The 23,580-nt window shown below is 43.0% G+C and overlaps 1 protein-coding gene across 2 annotated transcripts; it reads left to right on the forward strand.

Annotated features, from left to right (window-relative positions):
* The first annotated feature begins 583 nt into the window (after nt 1–583).
* On the forward strand, nt 584–13,836 carry SCG2 (secretogranin II). 2 transcript variants are annotated; one of them, XM_026109763.2, is made up of 3 exons: nt 584–717; nt 3,346–3,612; nt 11,477–13,836. In XM_026109763.2, the coding sequence occupies exons 2-3, from the start codon at nt 3,606–3,608 to the stop codon at nt 13,369–13,371; spliced, it is 1,902 nt and encodes a 633-aa protein (XP_025965548.2). In that variant the 5' UTR covers nt 584–717; nt 3,346–3,605; the 3' UTR covers nt 13,372–13,836. The 2 variants fall into 2 exon arrangements, with proteins under 2 accessions (XP_025965548.2, XP_025965550.2); XM_026109765.2 differs by lacking the exons at nt 584–717; nt 3,346–3,612 and adding an exon at nt 7,964–8,005.
* The last annotated feature ends 9,744 nt before the right edge of the window (nt 13,837–23,580 follow it).

The following is a 23,580-nucleotide window of genomic DNA, read 5'->3' on the forward strand; positions in this document are numbered from 1 at the left end:
GTTCTCTCTTGCAGTTCCTGTTCCAGTGATCTGGGGGTGGAAGAACACTTGCTGCCTATTAAATAATGCAAGCCTGCTATTTCATGCTTTGAGAATGGTTGGATTCTCAAAAAATGAGTAAGAAAAGAGTATTAATAAGTGGCAACTTTGCTGCCTCAGGCCCTGTCTCATATTGTCAGACAGGTCAGCAGATAACAAAGGGGAGGTTTTCTACTAGAGAGAGGCAGATCCAAAATCACTGAACGTTTTCAGGTTTGTGAGTGATTAATGTGAAAATTAATGAGGCTTTAATGTAATTAAGGGATAGAAATGGCTTAGCCCCAAAATCATGAAGTTTCTGCAGAGCAGAATTGCTGAAGTGATTTAGCAAAGGACTAAATTATGTAGAAAATCCTTATGCACAGCTGTAAAATCACTTCTTTCCATTTATTTAAAATGAGAAGTCATACAAATGTACACATATATCACTGTGTAGTAACTTTGTTCACTCTCTCATAAAATCTTTGTGTTCAGTTGTGAAAACATCACTGAAAGTCAATTCTGGATGGCACATACTGTGAAAACATTGCATTCACATTGAGAAGGCACCGTGCCATAAACTCAAGTTCATGTGTTCACCAGGCCCTGGGATGCCTCTGGAGGCTACACAACCTGTGGGGCGTCGTGCTGCTGTCGCAGTGCCAGCTTGGGCCCTCCTGTACCTTGGCTGTGGACCAGGTTGGCCTTTTTCTTCATCTCCCATCTTAAATATGCCGACTCTTGCCTGCTTTCTGCTCCCATACTTTGTTTTCCAGGCTAGCCTTGCCCCAACTACAAAGCTATGAGTTAAAAACACCATTTGTTTACACATTAAGAGGACTGATCTCTCTCTCCTGTCTCTTCTACATCCCTGTTGATGATGATGATGTTGAAGCAAGCACATCTCCTTCCTTGCATTTACCCTTCTGTCCGAGGACAGGTTTTCCCCTTTGGTGCCTCCCGAGAAGGGACAAGAGGAGGGAGCTCCCGGGCTACCACAGGGCTGTGCCGCTGCCCACTTGCACTGGAGCCAGGGCCAGGGCTGGCCACGCACGTCCCTGCGGTTGTCGGGATCCACTCAGAGATGGCGGAGACCGAGCGGAAGAGCCTGGCGGGGTGGCCTGGTGGTGCCCCGGGGGTTTTCCCGCAGCGCTGGGGAAGGGAGCCAGCCCCCCTCAGCATTTTCTTCATTGCCTTCCTGCACTGGAGTTTTAACCAAGATGGGTCTTTCGCTTGGCGCTGTGGGGGCTTCCCACAGCCATGTGGGCTGGCCAGGCTCCCCGTGTCCCACGAGCTGGGAGGGGGTATAAAATGGGGGGGATGATGACGGGTGGGAAGGGTAAAAAGAAAGCAGTATGGAGCACAGCAAATAAGGAATGAAAGATAAAGCAGTAAAGAAATAAATACCTTCTTCTCTCTTACAGTTTCTTTAGAAATCTGCATGCCATAGTAACACTTTTTTGAGTGCAAACAGCTTCTAACAGTTCAGAGGTTCAATCAACCCTTTGGAGGGGTGGAGAACATGAAAGCATCATCAGTGTGTCTTCTTGGAAGCTCTATGGCAGTTGTTGTTCATCTTTGCTCACCGAAGACATCAAATAGCTATTGATTAACTGAATAATAATAATAATAATAATAATAATAAAGACCTAAAAGAAACAACCTCAGAAGAAGCTGCCAAGAGGCTCCTGAAAACTTGCAGCAGGAACCTGGTTATGTGGGTAACTTTGGGATTGTTTGTCTGTGCTGAAGACAAGCCATTCCCTAGCACCATCCCGCAGATGCCAGCCCAACTCCGCTGCGTTTGCCCTGGCCAGGGCAGCGTCATACGCCAGCAGGACACTGTTGTTTCTCCCTTAGGGCTGCTGAAATCTGTCCTGAGAGGCTGTGTGCTTTCTGCAGGTGTATTTCTGTAGGGTTTACCCAGGCTCCCTGTGTCCAAGGGGAAGGAGGGACTTGCACATCCATACCTGGGTTTGCTGCTGCTCATCTTTGAGACCTTTTTTATGTGCCCTGGTCCCAGCAGGGCAGGTGGAGGGAGCCTCGGAAGCGGGAGAACATCACAGAGATGGTCTCTAACAGTATACTCTGAACAGGTGACAGAGGGAAGGATGCTAACGCGTCACGTCTAAATCTCACTGGAAACGATAGATTTACATGACCAAGTTGCACCTACCCAAAAAGCAGAGGCAAATGATTTTGGTAGCTGCTGTTGCCAGTTGTCACTGCTGCTGCAGCAAAGAGTTCAGAGGTTAGGTTGAGTAAACTCTAATGATTTTGGATAAATCTGTGAAGTCTGTCCAACTGCTGAGTCCTGTTTGCATTGTGTTCTTCCCCAGTGACTCAGCAGTGGGGCATGGTTTATTTTCTTAAAATGATTTGATCTGATTATAAGCAATTATAATTTTTTTACAGAACTTTGGCAAAGAGAAGCTGGCTGGGGCCGGAGCGCAGGTTTTGTGTTCTGTGTCCAACTGGTGCTAAAAGCTGCTGGGAAGATGGGCTGTGCAAAGGCTCGTGGTAACAAAGTACCATTAAGAGCAGCTAGTGAATAGCAAAACTTCTCTGGATACGAGTCACACTGATCTCACTTCTGCAAATGTCAAAGAGAGGAGAGCCTGGCCCACAGTAATTAAAACTCTTTTCTCAACTCTCCTTGGCAAGGTGCAAAGAAATCCTCTTTTCATGCTCAATGACTAAAAATAAATCCTATTTTGAGTTTTAGAAGCAGCCGCATGACTAAAATGAGCCATTCGGTTTCATTCATGTTTGCTGTCTATTAATCTGTTCTCTTCACCCTCAGCAGGGTATGACTCAGACTTTCTCATTGTCTTCCTCCTTAAACTATGTGTGTTTTGACTTTAAAATCTGCTGTCTGACGCAAAGCAGTGCTGAAATCATGACAGTTTGATCCAGCAAGCTCCCAAGAGACTCTTGATCTTTACTGACTGGTAAATGTAACACTCATAACAGCTATGTAAAGCAGATATTGATATTTTTACACCAAATGTTGGTAAGCAGATGTCACAGGCTTACGAAGATCATTGAAACTCCATGGGAGGAAATATGTGTATATGTATGAGGGGGAGGCCTGGAGATAAAAATACTTCAGTGGTTATAAGAGAAGACATGTATTCCTTAATCTGTTGGTGTTTTGCTATTCTCGATCATGTTAATCAAACTGGAGGCTGCACTGGAAAAAGAGTAATAGTTGGTTTCTTTCCCTGTTGATTCATCTGCTTCTTTCACATTTTCCTTCCAGCAGTGGCTTGTTTTCACCTCTCCCTTTGGAAGTGGTTGGTGATCCTAATTTCTCCTTCCTTGCAGGCTCTTTTTGAAGGCCTCAGACCAGATCTGGCAAGAAATCAGAGACTGCTTCCAGGCTGCAGGATCCTTCCGGTTGCCCAGAAACAGGGGAAGACCTACACCCGCCCTGAATGAGATCCTGGCGAGTACCGTACTGGAAATGAAACCATGTTGGCTATGGCGAAGCCCTGAGTCTGTGCCCTGCATGACTGCCTTGGAAATGGGTTTCATAGCACCGAGCTGTGCCTTCAGAGCAAGCGTATTGGCCCAGTGCTGCTTCCATGCTAGGTGAGCTCGGGTGGAAGCGGGTGGATCCACCAGGGTCTACGAGGCTGGGTCCTCCCCAGCCCTGGCGCAGCCTTCGGGGGAGCTGCCTGCTGGCCCCTTGCTGTTGGGATGCTGGAAAGCCGCGCTCCCACCAACTGCCTGACTTTTAGGTGGCTCAAGTTAGGTAAAGTAGACCGCTTGCCCCCTCAGCATCTGCAGGCACAAAAAGTTTGCACTGAAATGATGACCCTTGAAGCTTGATGTGTACGTAAAGGTGGTCGTATGCCCACATATCTGAGGTAGCAATCAAGTCTTCCCCTGAGGCTTCTCTTTCCTCTTTTATTTTTTTAGATGCAGACAGCATGAAATCATGAACATGGAAATGTTGGATGAAAGTCAGGATTTTTATTTTTTTGTTCCTAGCAAAATCTGTTCTTGAAACGTCCCTGTGGAGTGAGTGCTAACCCTTCAGGGAGGCATGTAGGTCAGGCTTGCTTTGAACCTACTTCATCTTATGGCAGCATGGAGTGAAGCCCAGTGATCTGCGGCCGCCACAGACTCTTGCCCCTATCATGAGTTTGACATCTATGCTTTTAGAGAATTGTGTTTACAGTCTTCAAGGCCCCTATTTCTCCTTACAGTGTTATTTTTTTTCCTTCCCCTTACAGCTCTGATAATGAAATTTGAGCCATTTATTATGTACTAAATTTAGGGAGGCCAGAAATATTTGCATACAAATATGTTTGATCTTCCAAGCATGCAAAATGAGCACCAAATAAGAAGTCTAATGTTGGACCCAAGTGGAGGTCAGGTATTTTAAAATTGAAATCATTTAAAAGAATCTGTATCGATGATGACAAGTGAACTTTTTCTGATGACAGAAAACCTACCCCTTCTCATTACATTCACAATAAATGCAGATATTCAAGTCGGATAGGGAACTAATTTTAATGTAACAATGGCACTTATTCTGGAAGAAATACCATGTCCATAATGAATTGTAAATTATTTTCAGTTGCCACTGGAAACAGAGGAAGGGGAAAAAATCATCAATATTGACACAACCCTGCTCTATTTTTAACCAGTACTGATCTTTTGGTGACACCAATTAGATGAGGAGAAAGCTAGAGCTGAAGTTAACTTTTTTTTTTCCCCAAACTGCAAGCTATTTTGGCTTCAGAAAACAGTCCCAACAGCAAAATAAATATATTCTGCTGCTGCTTATGTTAATATTATGGTAATAACCATGAAGATTGTAGCTTCATGGTCAGAGACGGATGTACCCAAGAGGACCCAGTCCATAAACAATAGGGATGCGGTGCGAGATCAGGTGGCCTTCGCACCATAAGCCGTGCTGGCTGCTGCGCGGGGTCAAGCACCAGTGCTCTAGCCTCAGCCCCTCCTTTTTAGCCCTTGCTGCCTCAGGGAAAGGTTCCTGGAGCAGCTCTTTCTAGTTGCTGGAATTTGCTTTCTCCATTAACTTTTGTGATGATCAGCTACTAGGTGGGACATAACACAGTGGGATGAAGTCTTCTTGCTTGCAATTACCATGGTGAAGTCTGCCCCTTCCCCCCCCCCCCCACCCCTTGTTTCTTGCATAAAGTGAAATAAAATCTCTCTAAAACTTATTCTTAAGTTAACATGTAAGATTGAGGTTTGATTAGCTTTTAGCTTCTTGGGATGCATAAACTTGCAAGGTAGAGCATACAATAGAGCAAGCCATTCAAAGAAACATTGGATTTATTACTATTCTGTTTCCAGTATCATCAAAAGGGTGCAATATGGTCAAGAGTCTGTTGTTAAACAATTGAACTCAAGCTAGTATAATGTGATTACCTAAATTTCAGAAATGTGATGTTTTTAGCATCTTGCTCTTGTATAAAATGACATAGCACTTTTAATAGCACAGATCACATTTTCTCTTTCATGAATCATTCTGAAGAAGAGGAAATGCAAGAAAAAAAAGGAATATACAGTCATTAAGGGCCTCTTTATAAAAAGATGTGGTTAAAGCACTAGTGCAAAGTCCATGCAACACTTAAGATTGTAGTGTGGAGTAAAACTGATGTGTGTGTAAGTTGTGGATAGCCTCCTGTAAATTTGATCCCCTGAAACCAAAAGAGCCAAGACAGAGAACTAAGCCAAGTCTGACTGACTTCACACGCTGTAAATCTCAAGTGAGTGGTTAAGGAACGGAAGAAGGAATCATGCTCATGTGCCAATTAATCTGTGTTGTCTGAAATACATGCTGATGCTGAAGACCAGTGATAAATGGAAGGGGGTCAGCAGGAAGATTTAATGTGAAAGAATTAGCTAGATAGGCATCTGGCGGCAGAACTGGAAGCACACACAGATTTACAAGAAAATTCCCGAAAATCTGAATTGAGCATTTTTCTTTTCTTTTCTTTTCTTTTTTTTTTTTTTTTTTTTTGACCATGATGACCATTTTCTCAATGGGCTAAGGCATATTAGCTATAACTATGTCTGTAGCTCTATGTTTTGTGAGCGTTAGAGCCCTGCCAAATGTAATGAGATATGTAGTGTTCAGTAGACAGTTCACAGCTGCTCAGTGTAGACCAGGGCTTAACCATCCCTTGCTTTATGGTCACCACAGCAGATTCCTTTCTGGTTTCTACCATCAGGGATGCTAGCCTAAAGTCTGTTTTCCTCTTTTCTTCATTGTCCCCGTGAGGAATTTTGGATTGTATTTGGGCCCTGAGTAAAGATGCTGATGAAGAGTTTCTGCGAAGGCAGAAACTGGTCCTGTTTTTACAAATAACTTTATGTGAGTGGAATGAGAGCCTTCCAGATGTCCATTTCAGCTACGACAAATGCAGCAAAGAGAGCTCTTTGTCTGTGATCACAGCTGTAATTATTTCTACCTTGCTGTTCTTATGACAATTTAATTTTGTAACATCTATTGGTTTGGAAGGTTCATTCATCGTAGTTTTTTGCATTTTGTGCTGTAAAAGGTCAAAATTGTCAGGAAAGATTTATTTTTGGGGAAAAGGAGGCTGTATTTAAAAGCCAGCGCAAAGCAACCCTTCTGGAATAGCAAGGAAGCAGAAGGAACTGGCTAAAACAGACCAGCAGCTGAAGCAATGTGCTAGATTTCATGCTTTCTGCTTTATGGCAAAGTGGTATTTATTCGCCCTCGTGATCTATGCATACAGGCGTTGGCCTTTTGCACACAGTGCTGAGAATATAGTTGGAACGGAGCTGGCATGCCTCTTACTGGAAATGATGTGATACTTGGGTCTTCCCTCTCCTTATCGTGCTCTGCAGCCCGGTGAAAGCCGGGGGTGGGAGGCAGCGAGGGCCTCGGCCCAGGGCCCTAGCTGGGTCCCACGTCTCGGTGCCCGGTGGCGGCACCATGCTGGGGCAGGCGTGTGCTTCGGCACTGCTGCGCGTGGGCCCTGGGCCGCGAGCCCCACGGCGGTGTGCTCGTGCCTCCGCTGCTGCTGCACGCTCCCGCCTGCCGGCGTGAGGCCTCAGCCGTGGCATGGTCAGCCGCCCCGCACCTTGTCCCCAGGCCACGGCCGTTAGTACAGAGCAGTCTGGGCCCGGTGAGGAGGAGCAGGGTTTGTTCCCAAGCTGTCAAAAAGCCAGAACTGGGCTGTGGTGGCTCAGTCGAGCTTTTTTTTTTTTTTTTTTTTTTTTTTTAAATAGACTCATAATGTAGCTGTTAGACGGCCAGTGCTGGAGAGGCGTGTGTGCGCTGTTACCTTAGCGAGCGGGCCTGTGCGCCTGCGTGATTGCTGCTGCTCCCCAGGTAACGCACGCACACACACGTGCACACGCACACACACAGACATATGTGTGTGCACACACACACACACACACGCACATGCACCCCCGTACCCCTAACCGTGCGCCGTGCTGCCATTGCACACAGGCGTTCCTAGCTGGGTGCACACGCACGCTCCTCCAGCCCCCCGACGCCTCTGGTGCAGCTGGGGCGGGGGCGGGGGCCTCAGGCCACCTCACCCAGGACCCCGCCAGGGGACCCCTCAGGGAGGTGGAGGTTGTTGTTTGCTTGCTGGCTTCTCCTCGCCCTGGGGTTTTGGCTGGCCTTTCCAGAGGGCTTTGCGGGAGCCTGTACGCCCGGCCCGGGCTATTTTTTTATTTTATTCTTTCTTTCTTTCCTCCTCCCCCCGCTTTTATTTTACGTTTAAGCCCCCACCCCGGTGTGTGTGTGTGTGTGCGTGTGCGTGTGTGTGTGTGTGTGTGCGCGCGTGTGTGTGTGTGTGTCGGGGCGCTGCCCGCGGAGGGCGCGGGGCGGGCGGGGGGCGGGCGGGAGCAGCCCGGCGCCGGGCGGGGAGCGCGGCTGACGTCGGCGGCGAGGGCGGTATAAGCGGGCGCTGTCCGGGTGCTGAAGCGGCGGCGGCGGCGGCGGCGGGCGCGGCGCAGGCAGGTAGGGGCGGCGCGGGGCTGCCGGCGGGGCCGGGATGGGGCCGAGCGGCGCTCTGGGGAGGCACCGGGGACCGAGACAAAAAGGTGAAGTTAAAGAATGAAGGAAGGCAGAGCGCTGGTGGGGTTGCGCCTGATGTCTGCAGTGACTGATAAATGCATCTATCTTACGCGTGTGAAAACCTGGATAGACCTAGATGTTTACACATTTTTAGTATCAATCATCAGCTTTGTTCGCTCGCTAATGCTAGGAAGGAAGTATAACATAATGTTTCAGCTTGTAAGTTCATTTACTCTTCTTGCCACACAACTTTCGGCTTTTCAAAATACAGGGTGAGAGGTTTCCTTGGATAGAAACACGATTTGATCAATCCTGCATGTATACAAACAGTCATTATAGTCACTCCTCGTTTTCTTTGTTTTGTTTTGTTTTCCTACCCCCGCCGCCCCCCATGCTCCTATTTTGTTCATGTTTTGAGTCCCTTTCACGGGATAGAGATTAAGATGGGCTCTAAAATAGCAAGTTAATGGCAGTCGCTTTGTTTATTACAAAAGTAAATGGTAGGAAGAATATATTATATGTTTCCATATTTTTCTTATGGAAAACTGCTGTTGGACTCTCTCTCTGCCTCTCAGGGCAAGAACTCACCTATAGAAAAGCTTATGAGTTTTCATAGAAAAATGTCACTGGAAACATTATCTTCACATCAACGAAGACTACTGGGAAAGACTGAGAGAGAAAATTACTGTTGCCATGGAAACATCCCAGAAAGGAGATTTATTTCATTGTTTTGTCTCTGTTCTAGAGAACTTCTGTCAGTCCGTATTGCCTTTGTACGCATTAAATTGAGAACTCAATCCCCTCATTTTGTAAACAGCACCATCTTAATTTGTTGGCCACAGAAAGATTTTCCTGTTTGCTAGGTGCTAATAGAAGAGGTCGCTTGCACAATACAGATGAGCAAAGATCTACTCCTCTTCTTCTTGGCTAGCTTCGTAATTACACAGCTGTAGAGAATACAGCCATTTTAGCATATTGTGCTTTGAGAAGCATGACAGAAGCCTTACTATAGATCCTGAAGATAGTCTAAAATGTCCTCTGTTGTCTCAAAATCGGAAATTAAAGTCTGAAAGACTGGGGAGGAGTCCTCTTACCCTAAATAATGCAGTATATTTAATGACAAGATTTATGACCTGAAGTCAAAGCTTTTAAAAGAAATCATTCTAAAATCCACTTGATGAAGATTTCAGGTGTCATCTGTCAATAAATTAGAAGTGAAAATTGATCTGGAGACAAATGTACCCAAAATATCCAGAGAGAAACTGATGACCTGTTATTCCTGCAAAGGAAATATTCGGCTGAGTAAAATGCTTGTAGAACACTGGACTTAACTTTGCCTGACTACGAGTATTTTGATTTTAATTGGATGGTGATGAATTTTACAGAGGACATAACAGTACATAACTGTATGCAGTAAAGGAGGTTGAGCTCCTCATCTCTGTCAGGGGGAGGTGCCTGGCAGATAATTATGGAACAACGCTCCCCTCCTCCACCCTGCAAAAAAGACAGTTTCTTATATACTAACCAGACTAACTCTACTAATAATCAGTCTGTCTGCTGGAAAATAAAATCTTTGTTTTGTTTATTTGCCACTATAGGGTCTGCTCAACACAAAATAATTAATTATGCAGGTTTTCTTTTTTTCCCTGAAGATATATATAGGACTAGAGCATTTTCTGTGATATTAGATAGGAGATATGTTGGTTTTAGGGCAAACCGAGATCTAGAGGCAGGGACCTTCTAATCAACTGTCTGAATTAACCCCTTGTGAAATCAGTTCTCAAAAGTATCCACGCTGGGATTCATAAATGTTTCGGGAAATTATTTGATATTCTGGATGTTAGCTTGCTCAGGCATACCGAGGGGGCGGGGGGAGAAAAAACAGCTCTCTGAACTGAAACTGCTTTAATTATTTAGTTAAGTTGCATTATGTTAAGAGCAAAAACTGAGTGGAAAAATCTACAAGTGAACTGAAATGAGCACATTCACTCTCACTTTCCACTTACAGCAATGGGTAAATACTAGTATACATAGCTTCTTCAGTCCATCGTGAATCACCAGCACCACAACAGGATGTTGGGTTTTTTTTCCAAACCAAAAGCAAAGGAACAAAAATAGATCAGTACGGAAAAGTGGTTTCTATCTTTGCTATTTATTTACTGTACTTTATTCATTAATGTAACTAGATCAGAAAAGAACCTAGTCTGTCCCAAAGGCCCCTCACACAAGCTGCTGAGCATCTCCTCGGAAATAAGTGACGGGAATTTTTCACTTCACTGCGAGTGGATGGTGCTCAGCTGCCTGCAGGACTGGGCTTGTACAGGTGTGTCCTCCTCCGCAGCAGTGCTGTAATCCCATTAATTCAGTCTGCTGCACATTTTTCCCACTTCTGTTCTTTTAAAGCAAGTTTATTTGTGCTTGGCATAGACTGGACACAAAGATAGAGAAGGACTTCTATTGATATAGTCTAACTGCGAATTTAGCTCAGGTATGTCAAGTTTCTGCCTGTCCTAGGACCTGATTTGATTTCCACTGAAGTGAATGAAGGAAATAATACTATTTGAAAAAAAAATCACTAGTCAGAACTTACCTCCTTTCAAAATTGGTTTAGAAAAATGCAAAAAAAATAATATTGTGCTTTTAGGATAAATTATAGATTGCCTTTCACACAGAGGCTCCCTTTGGCTATGGGGAAATGTTTCATTCATAGATTCTGTTAACTTAAATTCACCTATTGTGTAAATAATATATTTTTTAAATAAAATAGCAAAGAAGGAAGTAATAACACTAACAGTAACGACAGAAATAAACCTGTAAGTCATTTTATATGCCATGTTCTCCACTTCATTACAAGGATTTTATTGCAGTCTAGCACCATTCAGTGGTGTTACCCTGGCATGAAATTAGATACCCAGTGAAAGAGTCACACAAAATAATTCTGTATGCAGTTTTAATATTAATATTTTTGAGCAGCATTTAAATATATGGTTATGCTGAGATTTCTGTTTGAAGCTGTCATTTTAAAATGACGCCTAGATTTCTCTATGGGCATTTCATGAGCTATATAGGACTTCCATTTTTTTTACTTTGGTACTGCCATTGGAAAACTGATGCTCATAAAGTAAATTGAACATAGAGAAAACATTTCTAGCATTGCAAAATGATGTTTTGCAATAAACAAAGGAATCATTGGAAAGGTTCAGAAAGTAAATTCTCAAAACAAATTTCCATCAAAACATGTGGCTTCCATGCATGAGTTCTATTAGGTTTTCATGACTAATAAAAACACATACAGCAGTGGTATTCTTCATGATAAGTTCCAGTGTAAAACAGCAAGTTCTGTTTTGCTTTGAAGTTTACTAAGTATGTCTCCATATGTTAACTGTCCCTTTTTTTCTTCTTCTTTATTTTAAGGAAATATTTTAAACATGGCAGAAACTAAAACCTTCCAGCTTGGAGCAGCGTGCGCTCTCCCCTTTTTCTTTGTCCTAATCTGTTGTGTTGATGCAGCTTCCTTCCAGCAGTATCAGCTGCTTCAGAAAGACCCAGACTATGTAATGAAAAACTTACAAAGGTTCCCAAACCCCGATATGATCAAAGCATTGGAATACATAGAAGATCTTCGCAAGCAAACTAACAAGGCAGAAAGCAGCCCTGATTACAACTCTTTTCAAAGTGTTCCGTATCTCCTGCAGCAGAAGGAAAGCCAAGACCAGGTTCGCCTTCCAGACAATATGCGGGATTCATTGACTGAAGATGAGTCTCAGTGGGTTAAAGTGATGTTGGAGGCCTTGAGGCAAGCCGAGAAAGAGTCAAAAGCTGGCCCAAAGGAGAATAAACCTTATGGTCTGAGTTCAGATAACAACTTTCCAGCTGGAGTAACTGATGATTATGAGGCTTACAAGTGGCCTGAGAGGTGGCAAAAATATCTCAAAATGCCACTTGGGCACTATGAAGACAGTTCAAGAGACAGTCCTTTCAAGCGTACTAATGAAATAGTGGAAGAACAATACACACCCCAGAGTCTTGCCACATTGGAGTCTGTGTTTCAGGAGCTGGGGAAGATGGCAGGGCCAAGTAACCACAAGAAAGAGAGGCTGGATGAGGACCAGAAATTGTATGCAGATGACGAAGATGATGTATATAAAGTGAATAACATTGCCTATGAAGATGTGGTTGGAGGAGAAGACTGGAATCCAATAGAGGAAAAAGTGGAAAGTCAAACCCAGGAAGAGATAAAAGATAGCAAAGAGGAAATTGATAAACATGAAGAGGAGATTGATGATGAAATGAAAAGGTCAGGGAAACTCAGCTTCCTTGAGGATGAAATGAGAAGAGAGAATAAAGATCAAATGTCAGAGGATGTTTCAAAGCTAATGAATTACTACCTGAAGAAGCTGATGGGCAGTGCTGGAAACAGGAAATTAAGGACTGGAGAACTTGAGGAAAAAAGAGCAGCTACCTTTTTGGATAAGCAACTTGATCCTCAGTCTATAGCTCAGTTAATAGAAATCTCAAGGAATTTACAAATTCCTCCTGAGGATTTAATAGACATGTTGAAAGCTGGAGAAAAAAAACAGCTTCAGAGTGAAAGGCTGGAAGCTGAGCAGGAAGTAGGATTCCCAGAAGACCTTGATGAGATCTCTGATACTAATCTAGGACAGAGCGATATATTTAAAAATAATGTAAATTCTAAAAATGGATACATGAAGCAGCCTCTTAATGTTATTCCAGAAAATCTACCTGAAGACCTCAATATTGAAGATATTGTCAGTCTTCTGGGAACTGACAACTTAGCTAATCAGAACCCCTCCTACTTACTAAATCATCTTAATCAAGAAAATGATTTGCCAAGACTGCCTTACCTTCCCAGAAGATTGAAAGGACACCAGTTTCCTAAAGCTGCATGGATTAACGATTTGGAAAGGCGACAAATGGAATATGAAAAACTGAATGAGAAAGATGAAGAGCTGGCCGATTACTTGGCAAAGATGTTGGCAAAATATCCTGAAGTTATCAATACAAACCAGATGAAACGAGTTCCAGTTCCAGCTTCTGAAAATGACCTGCAGGAAGATGAGCGACTGGAACAAGCCATCAGAGAGCACTTGAGTCAGCTGGGACCGCAGGAGTCTGCGAAGCTGGCGGCGCTCAGCAAGCGGCTTTCGATGACTGGAGAAACTGATGACACGCAGAACAGGCAGTATCTGGATGAGGATATGCTAGCAAAGGTGCTAGAGTATCTAAAACAGGAGAAATCAGAGATTGAAAGAGATCACATTACTAAACGGGCAATGGAAAATATGTAATTGTTCCCCAAATATTATTTCTCTTCAATGTGTTGACTTCTGTCCCAATTCAGTTGTGATTTATTCCCCTCTCTCCCACTAAACAACTTATGGTAGACTACTTACCATTGAACAGTCTGCATATCTTTCTCAGAGCTGTTATATTGTTTATGGATATACTTATGTATGTTATAAATTATGGGGCAAATAAATTGCTTCAAGTGTTTTAAGAAACAATTTAATGAAATCAAGTAAAACTATAAAATGTACACAAACAACCTTTGCATTGTTAATAAAACATGATAAATGAAGAGTGATAACTATCATTTGAAATTTTTAAAATTAATTGGATTATTTTGTTACTGTCTGTAGTGTTTTTTGTGGAGTACCGAATAAAAAAATAAAGCATTATATATATAGTTTTATTTATAAGGCTTTTTCTATTCAGTGTTTTATTGTTGATGAATAAATTATTTATGGACAATAGACTGTGTTTCTTTGTGGCAGTTGATGAAGTCATAGTAATTTTAAACAGAAATATTATTTTTACTTTTATAGACAATTTTTCTGAAGTGTAAATTATTTTTATTGTAGAACAACTTGATAGCATACACATCTGGTTTTCTGGGCTGTGTAACAACATGGGCTGGCATTATCTCTAAGGGTAGTGAGTAACTGAAGAGCTTGCTGAAGTCAACCAGGGTGATAGCTGCATTACATCTTTCAAAGTTAGGCCCCAAGTAACTAATGCTTATGTATCTCTTGGCAGTGGAGGCAGGACAGATGAGCTGTCCAGCTAAGACAGACTCTATGGTAAAGCTCTAAACAAATAAATACAAAATTAAAGCTTTTCATCCAAGTAGAAGATGGGAAGCTCTGCAGATAGGTTCCCCCCTCTCTCTCTCTCTCATACACACACACACACACACACACACACACACACACACACACACAACTGATAACGTGCAGAAAGAAACTCATGGCTCCAAGGCAAGGCTAGCAGGGAACTAACACTGTAGGTAAGCTCACTTTGTTGTGTAAAAAAATACTGTTTTCCATTTCATGAAATTTACACAGAACCTTTATATTTCACTTATTCACTCTATTGCCTGATTTCCTGGACACTCGAAATCTGTCTTTAGCTCCTGTTAAGTCTTGTAGTGGATGTTCTGAAAAAGCTACATCTCTTTTCCAGAACTAAATGTGCTCCTGCAACTCTGTGAGTCATCCACGTTTTTCCACTGGGACAGCTCAAGCATAAGCATTTTCAGGAGTCTCATTTAAAAGTGGTTTTCCCTATGGTATTCTTCAGCATCTCATCTCTGCTAAGTGGGGTGGGGATGATTCTTTGCGAGATGATGACTAATGGAGCAAAGTACCAAGCCTGCAGAGATAAGACTTCATTTTGGGTGTCACCGTCATCCTGAGCAATTGCTGATGATGAGCCCAGTCAGAGTTCCCACTTAGGGGGCTAGATTAAAATTCTTAGTTTCCTGTTTCTTGGATGAGTCAAAACATTAAACATCATAGAATTGAAAAATACCTGCGTTAAATTCACTTCTGGACTAAAGAGGGACAACACAGTTGCTATCGATTGAGAAGCACTTGCTTAGGACACTGGTAACTTTGAACAACTGTATTTTATTTAAAGCAAAATTGTGCTTAAAAAAAAAAAAACCCAAATTCTAATCACTTTAATTCTAATACCTTTATTCTCCTTGATCCTGATACCACCCCCACAGTCCTCACAGTTAGACTTCAGAAAATTTTCTTTCAGTCAAGGCAATAATATGACTTAAAACAGGGGAAGTGCAATAAAAACAACAGCATTGAGAATTAAATGAATGTCTGCTGTATTCAGGGAGCAACTGTTATAACTTTAGATTGTCCCCCAAGGTCTTATTTTAATAAAATAGTCTATTTATCACCCTTCCCTCCTTCCTCTCCAAACACAGCATAGCTCTACAGAATGACGAATGCCTGGGATGTATCCAGTTACTCTCGGGCTGGAAGTCTACCTAAAGTCCATCTAAAGGCCATTGCTTCAGTAGACAACTCACTAGAATCCGTGTTTGTCCAGAGCTGTAATTAAATGCCTTTTTTTTTCTCTCTCTCTCTTTCTCTCTCATGGCAGAAGAAAAAAAGTCAACTCACACAAATGTTTTCAGAAAAGAAGAATAATCAGTAGCTATAGAAGAACAAGGCGGTGCTGAAGGCCTGAGGTTTCCTCATGAAATATCAGGCATGCCAAGGATTATGGCTAATATGAAGGAAAACAGCAGCACAAGTGTCACCGTGTTGGACATACGTGAGTTCTGGCTGGGCGGTTTTGCCACCAATGCAGCCTCTACTCACGCACCAGATGAGGACCCTTGTATCGATCACTGCAACACATGGCTATCCCCAGAAAAATAGGTTTGGGGCTTTTCTTTTCTTTTTTTTTTTTTTAATTTTTAAAGGTTGGCTGATTACCACAGCAGTAACATTTCTGTTGCCTCAGGGGCGCCATATGACCTCATCTGGCCACACATATTTAGAAGAAGCTGTTTCTATGCGGGTTAGCCATTGTGTTGGGCATGGCGAAAAGGCAGGATCTGCAAGGTAGGCTGCAAATGCCTTTAAAAACATGCCTCCCTGCTCTCTCTTAACCCTGGGTTAATGTAGCATTTGGGCCAGCTGGGCCACAGGAGAACCAGAAAGTCCAAGTCCAAGGAAAGATCAGAAATAGTGACAACCTGCCACAGGCTCAGAGATGACTGAAATTTGGGTTGTGGTTGGGATACTGGTAGGTCTGGAGAAGTGGCGGGGGGGGGGGTGATATGGTGGAGGCACCACCTACCTTAGTGAGGTATTCGAGCACATACATGTGCAGAAGCTGCAGCTGTGTTGGCTTCAAGTCACTCCTGACAGCCCTTTTTTCCAGGCAATGCCCCGGGGCCTGGGGGCGCTGGGGATGTGGTTTGGGAAGGGAAACCAGCCCCCTAGTCAGTGCACGTCACAAACATGACCATGCTACCAGACTAAATAATTAAAAATCTTTAGCAAGGCTTGATCAAAGCTCACTAAAGACAACAGGTGTCTCACCACTGGCTCGTGCACAGGCCCTGACACCCAGCATTTCTCTTGCTTTACAAGATGTGTGGAGGACCAAGGCCTACACAAGATGCCACACAAAAGAAATGTAATCAAGGACAATTAATGGTGCGTTCCAAACAACAGAAATAAATAGTTTTAAGTTCATTAGTTCCATTTCCCTCCTACCTTGGCCCGTAGCACTGCCTCCTGGCTCTTACTCAAGGAGAGCTCGGTTAATATTTTGGATGTGAGAATGATTTTGGATCTGAGGAACTGGAACTTCTTTAAGCCTTATACAAGGATTTGTAAAAGAGGACAGAGGCTTTTGTTGACGTAACAAGCTGAGGAAAAGCCAGACCTCAGCATGAGTAACTATACCTCTTTTTATAAGAACATTGTGCTTACAGGGTGTACAAGCCTTTAGGGACTTTGCTGTTTGCGGTTCTACATTTTCATAAACAAGAAAAGAGACATTTAGCCTGAAATAATAAAGTTGCATGTTATATAATAGAATTACATAGAAGTTTCAAGCTTATTGCAAGTTAAAAAAAAGTCTCATTAATGTCCTTTCCTCTTCTAGACACAGACAAAAAAAAAATCTAATCTCCTTTTCATGTACTTTAACAAACAAATCTGCAACTCCTTTTTGAAATGAAATGAAATAAATTAAATGAAATGAGAAAATATTTAACAGGTAGCGCCTCTTGGTAGCTACACCTATCTCTTGATATGTAATGAAAGTTCCTGCAAAGGAGCAGTTAGTTATACCTGAATTTGCAAAACAGAATTAGCAAATGTACCTCATAATGTCAGCTGTGCTCAGTTGAGCCACACCACAGTGGCTCCCCTGCAGAGACACTGTGTAGTGCTTAATTGTTCTTAATATCCACTGTTGCCTGTGCTTTGATTTTTTAGTTTTATGTTTTCTTTATGAGCGTAATGGGAAAGAAGTCATGCTGTTAATAATGCACATAGAATATATAATGCATAATAGATGCACTATCAGGCTTATTATTATAATTATATACAAAATAAAGTGTCAACCTGAAAGCTTTACTCAGGCAAAGTAGGGTGTAGATTTTTAATTCCTCTTTTGGGTTATGATGTGATAGCAACCTGGATGGAGCTGGCTGGCACATTCTGCTTACGAGCGGCTCTAGTCTGGCAAAGGGACGTGCTCCTGCTCACACGGTGCTCTTACAGGCTGCGGTGAGCTTCACAGTGCCCTCATATGTGAAGTGCTCCCCAATGATCGGATTGAGCAGGAGTTCTGTATTTAGTCTGAGTGTAACTGGCTGCTTGACACATTTCTCGAGACCTGAGGGTGCTGCTCTTTGTACAACTACCAGAACTCATTGTATTAGCATCTATAAGAGTTAACACCTTTTAGTTTTTTCACTAATTCACATGCTACTGCACCTGTTTTGTTCACATTTGCAGCTCAATGGCTCCATTATTTTGTCAGCTGGAGCTGTTAAATGGGAACATTTGTTGAGCCAAAATATTAACGTGACCACATTACCTCATTGGAAGAAATTAGATGGCTGCAATTTCTTTTTTTTCTAGAAAGATACTTCTATGCTGCAGTGAAAAGGATTTCACTCTCATACAATACTTTTCACTAGTGTTTCTGAAAGCACGTAGATGCCTTGTTTTGTAGGGAAAGGACCAGGAGGTACCAGTGATTTTCTTAATGTGCCAGTGGGTGAGCCGAGGCTGGAACCCCGCACCCCGAGCCCCTGCGTGGGGCTTTGCCTCACTGCTTTACTCTGCTGTTTTTGCCTGCTTCTCCAGGCAAACCTTACCCAAGCCAGTCTTCCACAACTTCTGTGCAAACACCGCAGGACGCTTGTGGACAGCAGTCGTTTGTAGAGAGGGGCGCCGTACGGGAACTGTGTTCCCGGGAGCATCCCTAACGAACGGCACCCCAAGACGTAGAGCACCGATCAGCCACTGCTCACCGAGTGATGTATAAAGCTATACGGACGCAGCTGGCTGCTAGCTGCCCTTTGCATTTGCTTGGCTATCCAAGCGCCTGCAGAGGGGTGGGTGCAGCCGCGGGGCAGGACGAGGAACAGCAGACCGCGGCAGCAGGCAGGTGCAGCGTCCCCAGTGCATAGGGTGGAAAGGATGAGCTCTGAATCAGAGCTGATTATCCAAAGAAACAGCCACATTATTCCTGAATTTTGGATGATTCTAAAACATTTGAGATCATTAATAATTTACTTGCAGATGTTGCAGAGCTCTAAATGTGACTGATTAAATGCATTTGACATCTCTCTTGAGAGAGCCTGTTATTCCAGGAAATCACTCGGTATCTGCAAATGTCTTAGAATTACCGTACTCAGGATTACTCATTCACTTACTGTGTGTTCCTCTGCACAGAAAGAAAAGTGACCTGTGATTTCAAGTGTGAATAGTACATCGCTATACTATGTTACAATTACTTTAAATCCACTACAGCCATTCAGCAGATTTACTGTGTAAGGTCCAATGCAGAGAGCTCTGCCTTCCTCTTCTAGTGGAAAAACTGCAGAAAATGAGCTATGCAAGTCTTATCGGTTTGGGGGAGGAGAGTTAGAAAATTGTTGTTTGGCAGCTCCCCAGCTCCTACAAGTGCAGCTCCGTGATGTGCTTCCCAAAAATCTTCCTGGTGTCTGTCTAAAAATAGAGTGCCTTGCTTTTTTTCTGGCTGAAAAGCCAGCCTCTCGCAGGTGTGACTTCAGCGGGAGTCCCACATTGCAGCCAAATCGTACGGGTCAGAGGAGCAGGCTCCAGGACAAGATCTAAAAGAAATAATGAGCTAAAACTGGCTTTATGCCACATCTGTGCCTCCCTGATTATATCACCCGTATCAAGTTCACCAGATCTGTCTGCCCCTCTGCTTAAGTCACAATAAATCCCATTTGGTGGAGCTATGGGGTGCATTTTTTTTACCACTTCATTTAAATGTCTAAATGAGAACTGGGCATGTATGCAAATTTGACTATGTATTTTTAAAGAGGGTGACCCACATCAGGGTGGTTCTCCTGCTATTCTGTTTACTGCAGTCATCATCTCATCTGCTGGAGACAGTGGGATCCATCCCCACCAGGACTTTCCTCAGCATCACCTTGGTAAAGTCTTTTGGAGTTATTTTCCTCTTGCCCTAAGCAGACGCCAGCACCAAGCCAGGCACTGCAACGCACAGAAAAGGAAGAGCACGGTGCCTGCGTGTTGAGATCTCCAGGTGAAACACATTAGAGCTACCATTGACCATGGTTGTTCCTTATTGCCTATTAAAAATTTTCCCCAAACCATGTTTCCTTTTAATGGATCTTTTTCCAGCTCAAATTTTATATTCCATTTAGAGTCACATTTTAAATTTGTTGCCCCTGAATTCAAAAAGAAACATATCATGCATACTTTTCCTCTCTCTCCTCTTTGACTTAAGAGAAAGTATTGGACTGTTTGGATGAGGTGCAACATGTCATTGCTGCAAAGAACATGTTTTCTCTCATGGCTATGTGTTTTGCCACCTGCTAGCAAATGCTATAGCAGAGAAACAAACCACTTAACATACTCCTAGTACTTATACTCCCATATTAGGTATGTAAGAGCCAGGCGAGGAACACTACGTACAGACATAAAAAAGATTAAAAAAAAAAAAAAAGAAGAAGAAGAAGAAGATGTATCATGAAAGGGGATAAAAACCAATGTTCCTTGCTTGTCATTCATGTAGCATAACAGGGGGAGATGTGTTGAATCAATCCCTGTGCATAAGTTTTGGGATGCCAACATAATCTGACAGGAAAACTGTTTTCCACAAGGTTAAATTTACTCAGATCAAAATTATAGTCAGTTGATTTTCTTCTTACAGACACTAGGCAAACACGGTAGAGGTTTCACGCTAGTGACAAGCCACTGTACACTGAAGGTGAATAAGAAAAAAAAAAAAGAAAGAAAAGACAAACTGATAATCCTATTCTGTACTTAAATCTGTGAAACCCACTACATTTCACCAGTTAATTTAGATAACAGAAATGCTGGTACTGTGCAAACTCTCAAGTCCTTTAGTCCTATTTGTGGCCCTGGACTTTGTTTTTCTAGAAGCAATGGTCAGGTTAACTTTGTTAACACATATATTTGACTTTCTAATTTCTATTAAAAAAGCCTCAAAAGCCCTGGCCTTCTCACTGGAGGGCACAGTCTGCAAATGGTTGCCAGCCCACATATGGGGAAAATCAAGCACACCAACATAGATACTTCGAGATACAGAGTTAAACATACAGTTAAAACATGTTGTTTAATATACAGTCAAAGAATCATTTCCTGTTGGCAGCTACAGAGCAAGTGCTGGTTTTCTTTAGCACTGCTTTGGCCATGAAGTTCCTTCAAGGTTAGTTGAATATGCCCTCTGTGGCGCTGATCTCTGTTTTACGCATAGATAGCCTCATCAGAGCTTCAAATCTCTCAGTGCCAAACTGCGATGCTATGAATAGATAACCCCTTTTAGCCCTCCTTTTCTTCCTTCCAAACAGACTGAAGGATGAGCTCCAAAAATATAACTGTTCAAGCACAGAAACATATCCAATAGCAAGACCAGATGCTATTCAGCTTTTTGTCATGTCATCTTCAAGACTAGATCAGAAGGGACGTGAAGTAGTTTGGACATTAAAAATACTCTAGGATAAATTGTTCATGGGCTGCCTCGGGGCCCTAAGTGGGTGAGCGGTAGGCGGCTCGAGTCCATGAGGAGCAGTATCTCGACAACAGCCTTCCAAGAAAATTCTGAAGTACAATTATTATAGCCAACAATATGCTCAAACACCTTTTTCCATCCATCCATCTACAAGTAGACTGCTAGAAAATCAGATTAGCCTTATTTTATTAACCCAGCTGCAGGCAACATTTTTAACTTAATGCTGCGGGATCGCTGAAACGTTGTCCAAACACAGGTGATGAATGAGGCTGAGGAAGCCTCCCATCCCCATCATTCAGCTTCCACCATCTGTCAAAGGGGAAAGTAAGTGGTGTTTGGCAGCCTGGCCATGCTGCTGATTTATGGAGCTGTTTGGGGGAGACGTGACTGGAGACTTCCTGGAGTTAAGCAAGAGCAAAGCGTCCAGTCGAGCAGCAAATCCTGCCGGCAGCAGCCAGTCCTGCCACGTGCTGGCTGTCCTTTTTCTCACCTGCAATACCAGGCATCAGGAAGCCTCATATCTTTGGGCTGACACCTCAGCGGTTACTTTCTTGGCTAGCTCCTTCGCTGATCAGGCTGTGCAATTTCCTTCTCTTCCCTTAACCTTCCTCCCAGATCAGCTCAGGGCATGACTCAGTAAGCTGAGCTTAATCAACCCCATCATAAATTTTGAGTCTGTTTCATGGCTGAAAAGGTTCTTGCTGACCAGCTGCTGCACCTAAAATATCCACAACACACAAAAAATGGGTCTTTACCTTTAGATTGTGGGTATTTTTTTAGATTATCTCCCATGCGACAGCACCTTTCCAAAGCAGCAGCCAATAGCAGCAGTGAACTGTTTTATAAATACATAAAGGATGCGGCTGTTTAAAAATATGTACTTTCCATATCAGACTGTGGAGACAGAGCAGAATTGAGATAACATATACGAAGACTGTTGGAACATTTGACTTTTTCCTAAGGAAATGGCATTAGCTTGTAGCTCACTTTTTACAACACACACTTTTCTGCCTGTGCAATTCATTATTCAGTAGCCAATCTGCTAAATAGTCTAATGCTGATGTCCCTCTGAAATGAATTTTTTAATATCCTCCTTGATGAACATGTGTTTTGCGGCATCTGAAAATAGATGTACCATTTTCCAGGCCGGTTGCATATCCTACCTATTGAGCTAAACATTTCAGTGGCTGAGACTTCCTATGTAAGATGGAAAAACAATTTAAACAGTCATTTGCCTGACAAGTTTTGATTATTTGTCCTCCTACATATACTATGAATACCAAGTTGGAACTACAGCTTGCTATTTTACTTTACATCTTTCAAAAGCCATGGAACTGGGAATGCATTGCTTTATCCATTCTTGGTAGGTGAGCACAGGAACTGAAAGTGTTCAAAACCACAACATCACTCGCCGTTATATACAGTTCTAATTATTGCAGTATACTTCACAAAAAGGCTATTAAGATACACAAAACCATAGGCCCTATAGTTAAACTGTTGCTACAGACAGAAAAAAAGGGATGGTGAGGGAGCAAGCGAGCGTCTGTCTGTGACAGCGAAGTGAAGGCCAAGGGGTGCTATTGCTCTAAAAACATTACGGCCTTTGGTATTATTAAAAAATTTGGCTGCCTAAAACTGGGCATCTCCATTAAAATAGCTCCTCTTTCAAAGTTGCTATGCCCTGTCTAATTGAAGAAAATATTGGAAACATCAGGCTTTATACCATCTTTTCTTTATAAATAGACAAATTATGGAGTACTGGAGTTATTCACTGCAGTTCTACTGAGCGCAGAGGGTTTTGGCCATCTTGATAGTGATGAAATATTTACATAGAGGCAAATTATAACATCCCATAGGTCTACTCATGGTTGAGTGCGCAGCAAACGCACGTGACAGATGCGTTATTTTGCAGTGGAAGGTACACATCAGTCCCTGCAAGAACAGGTTAAAACTTTTCTAAGGCTCCACTGAATAGCAGGTGAGAGATCAGATGGGCACGGTGTGGAAACATCACCATGACAGAACTACACTTTTTTTGAAGAAATAAGAAGGGAGGTGAAGGGGCAAATGTCTGAGGTCTTTTTGAAAAGAACAAACAAAACAGTGTTTCACAGGAGACACCCTAGGAACATGCTATTGTGCCTCCTCGAAATGCATTTATATCTTTCATTAAATATTTCTATAGCTTCTGTAAATAGGTAGAGCCTAACTTGCTGGTAAACACCGGCCCCGTGCAAGTCTCACTGAAGCCCCGGGGAGCTGTGCTATCTCAGAGACCACAGGTTCAAAACTTGCCCCCTTGGGTGCCGTGCGGTGGGGATGGGGGATGTCCCCATAGGCAAGCTCCCGCGGCAGCTGGGTGGGCAGGGCTCCTGCAAGGGTTCCCACAGCCCTTCCTGGCCACCGGTGACTGGCTTTGGGTTGGCGCTTGTTTCTTTTCTCAATTCTGTCTGGGGAAAACAAGAGGGTGGCAG

Source organism: Dromaius novaehollandiae, chromosome 9 (genome assembly GCF_036370855.1).
Source record: "Dromaius novaehollandiae isolate bDroNov1 chromosome 9, bDroNov1.hap1, whole genome shotgun sequence".
NCBI lineage: Eukaryota > Metazoa > Chordata > Aves > Casuariiformes > Dromaiidae > Dromaius > Dromaius novaehollandiae.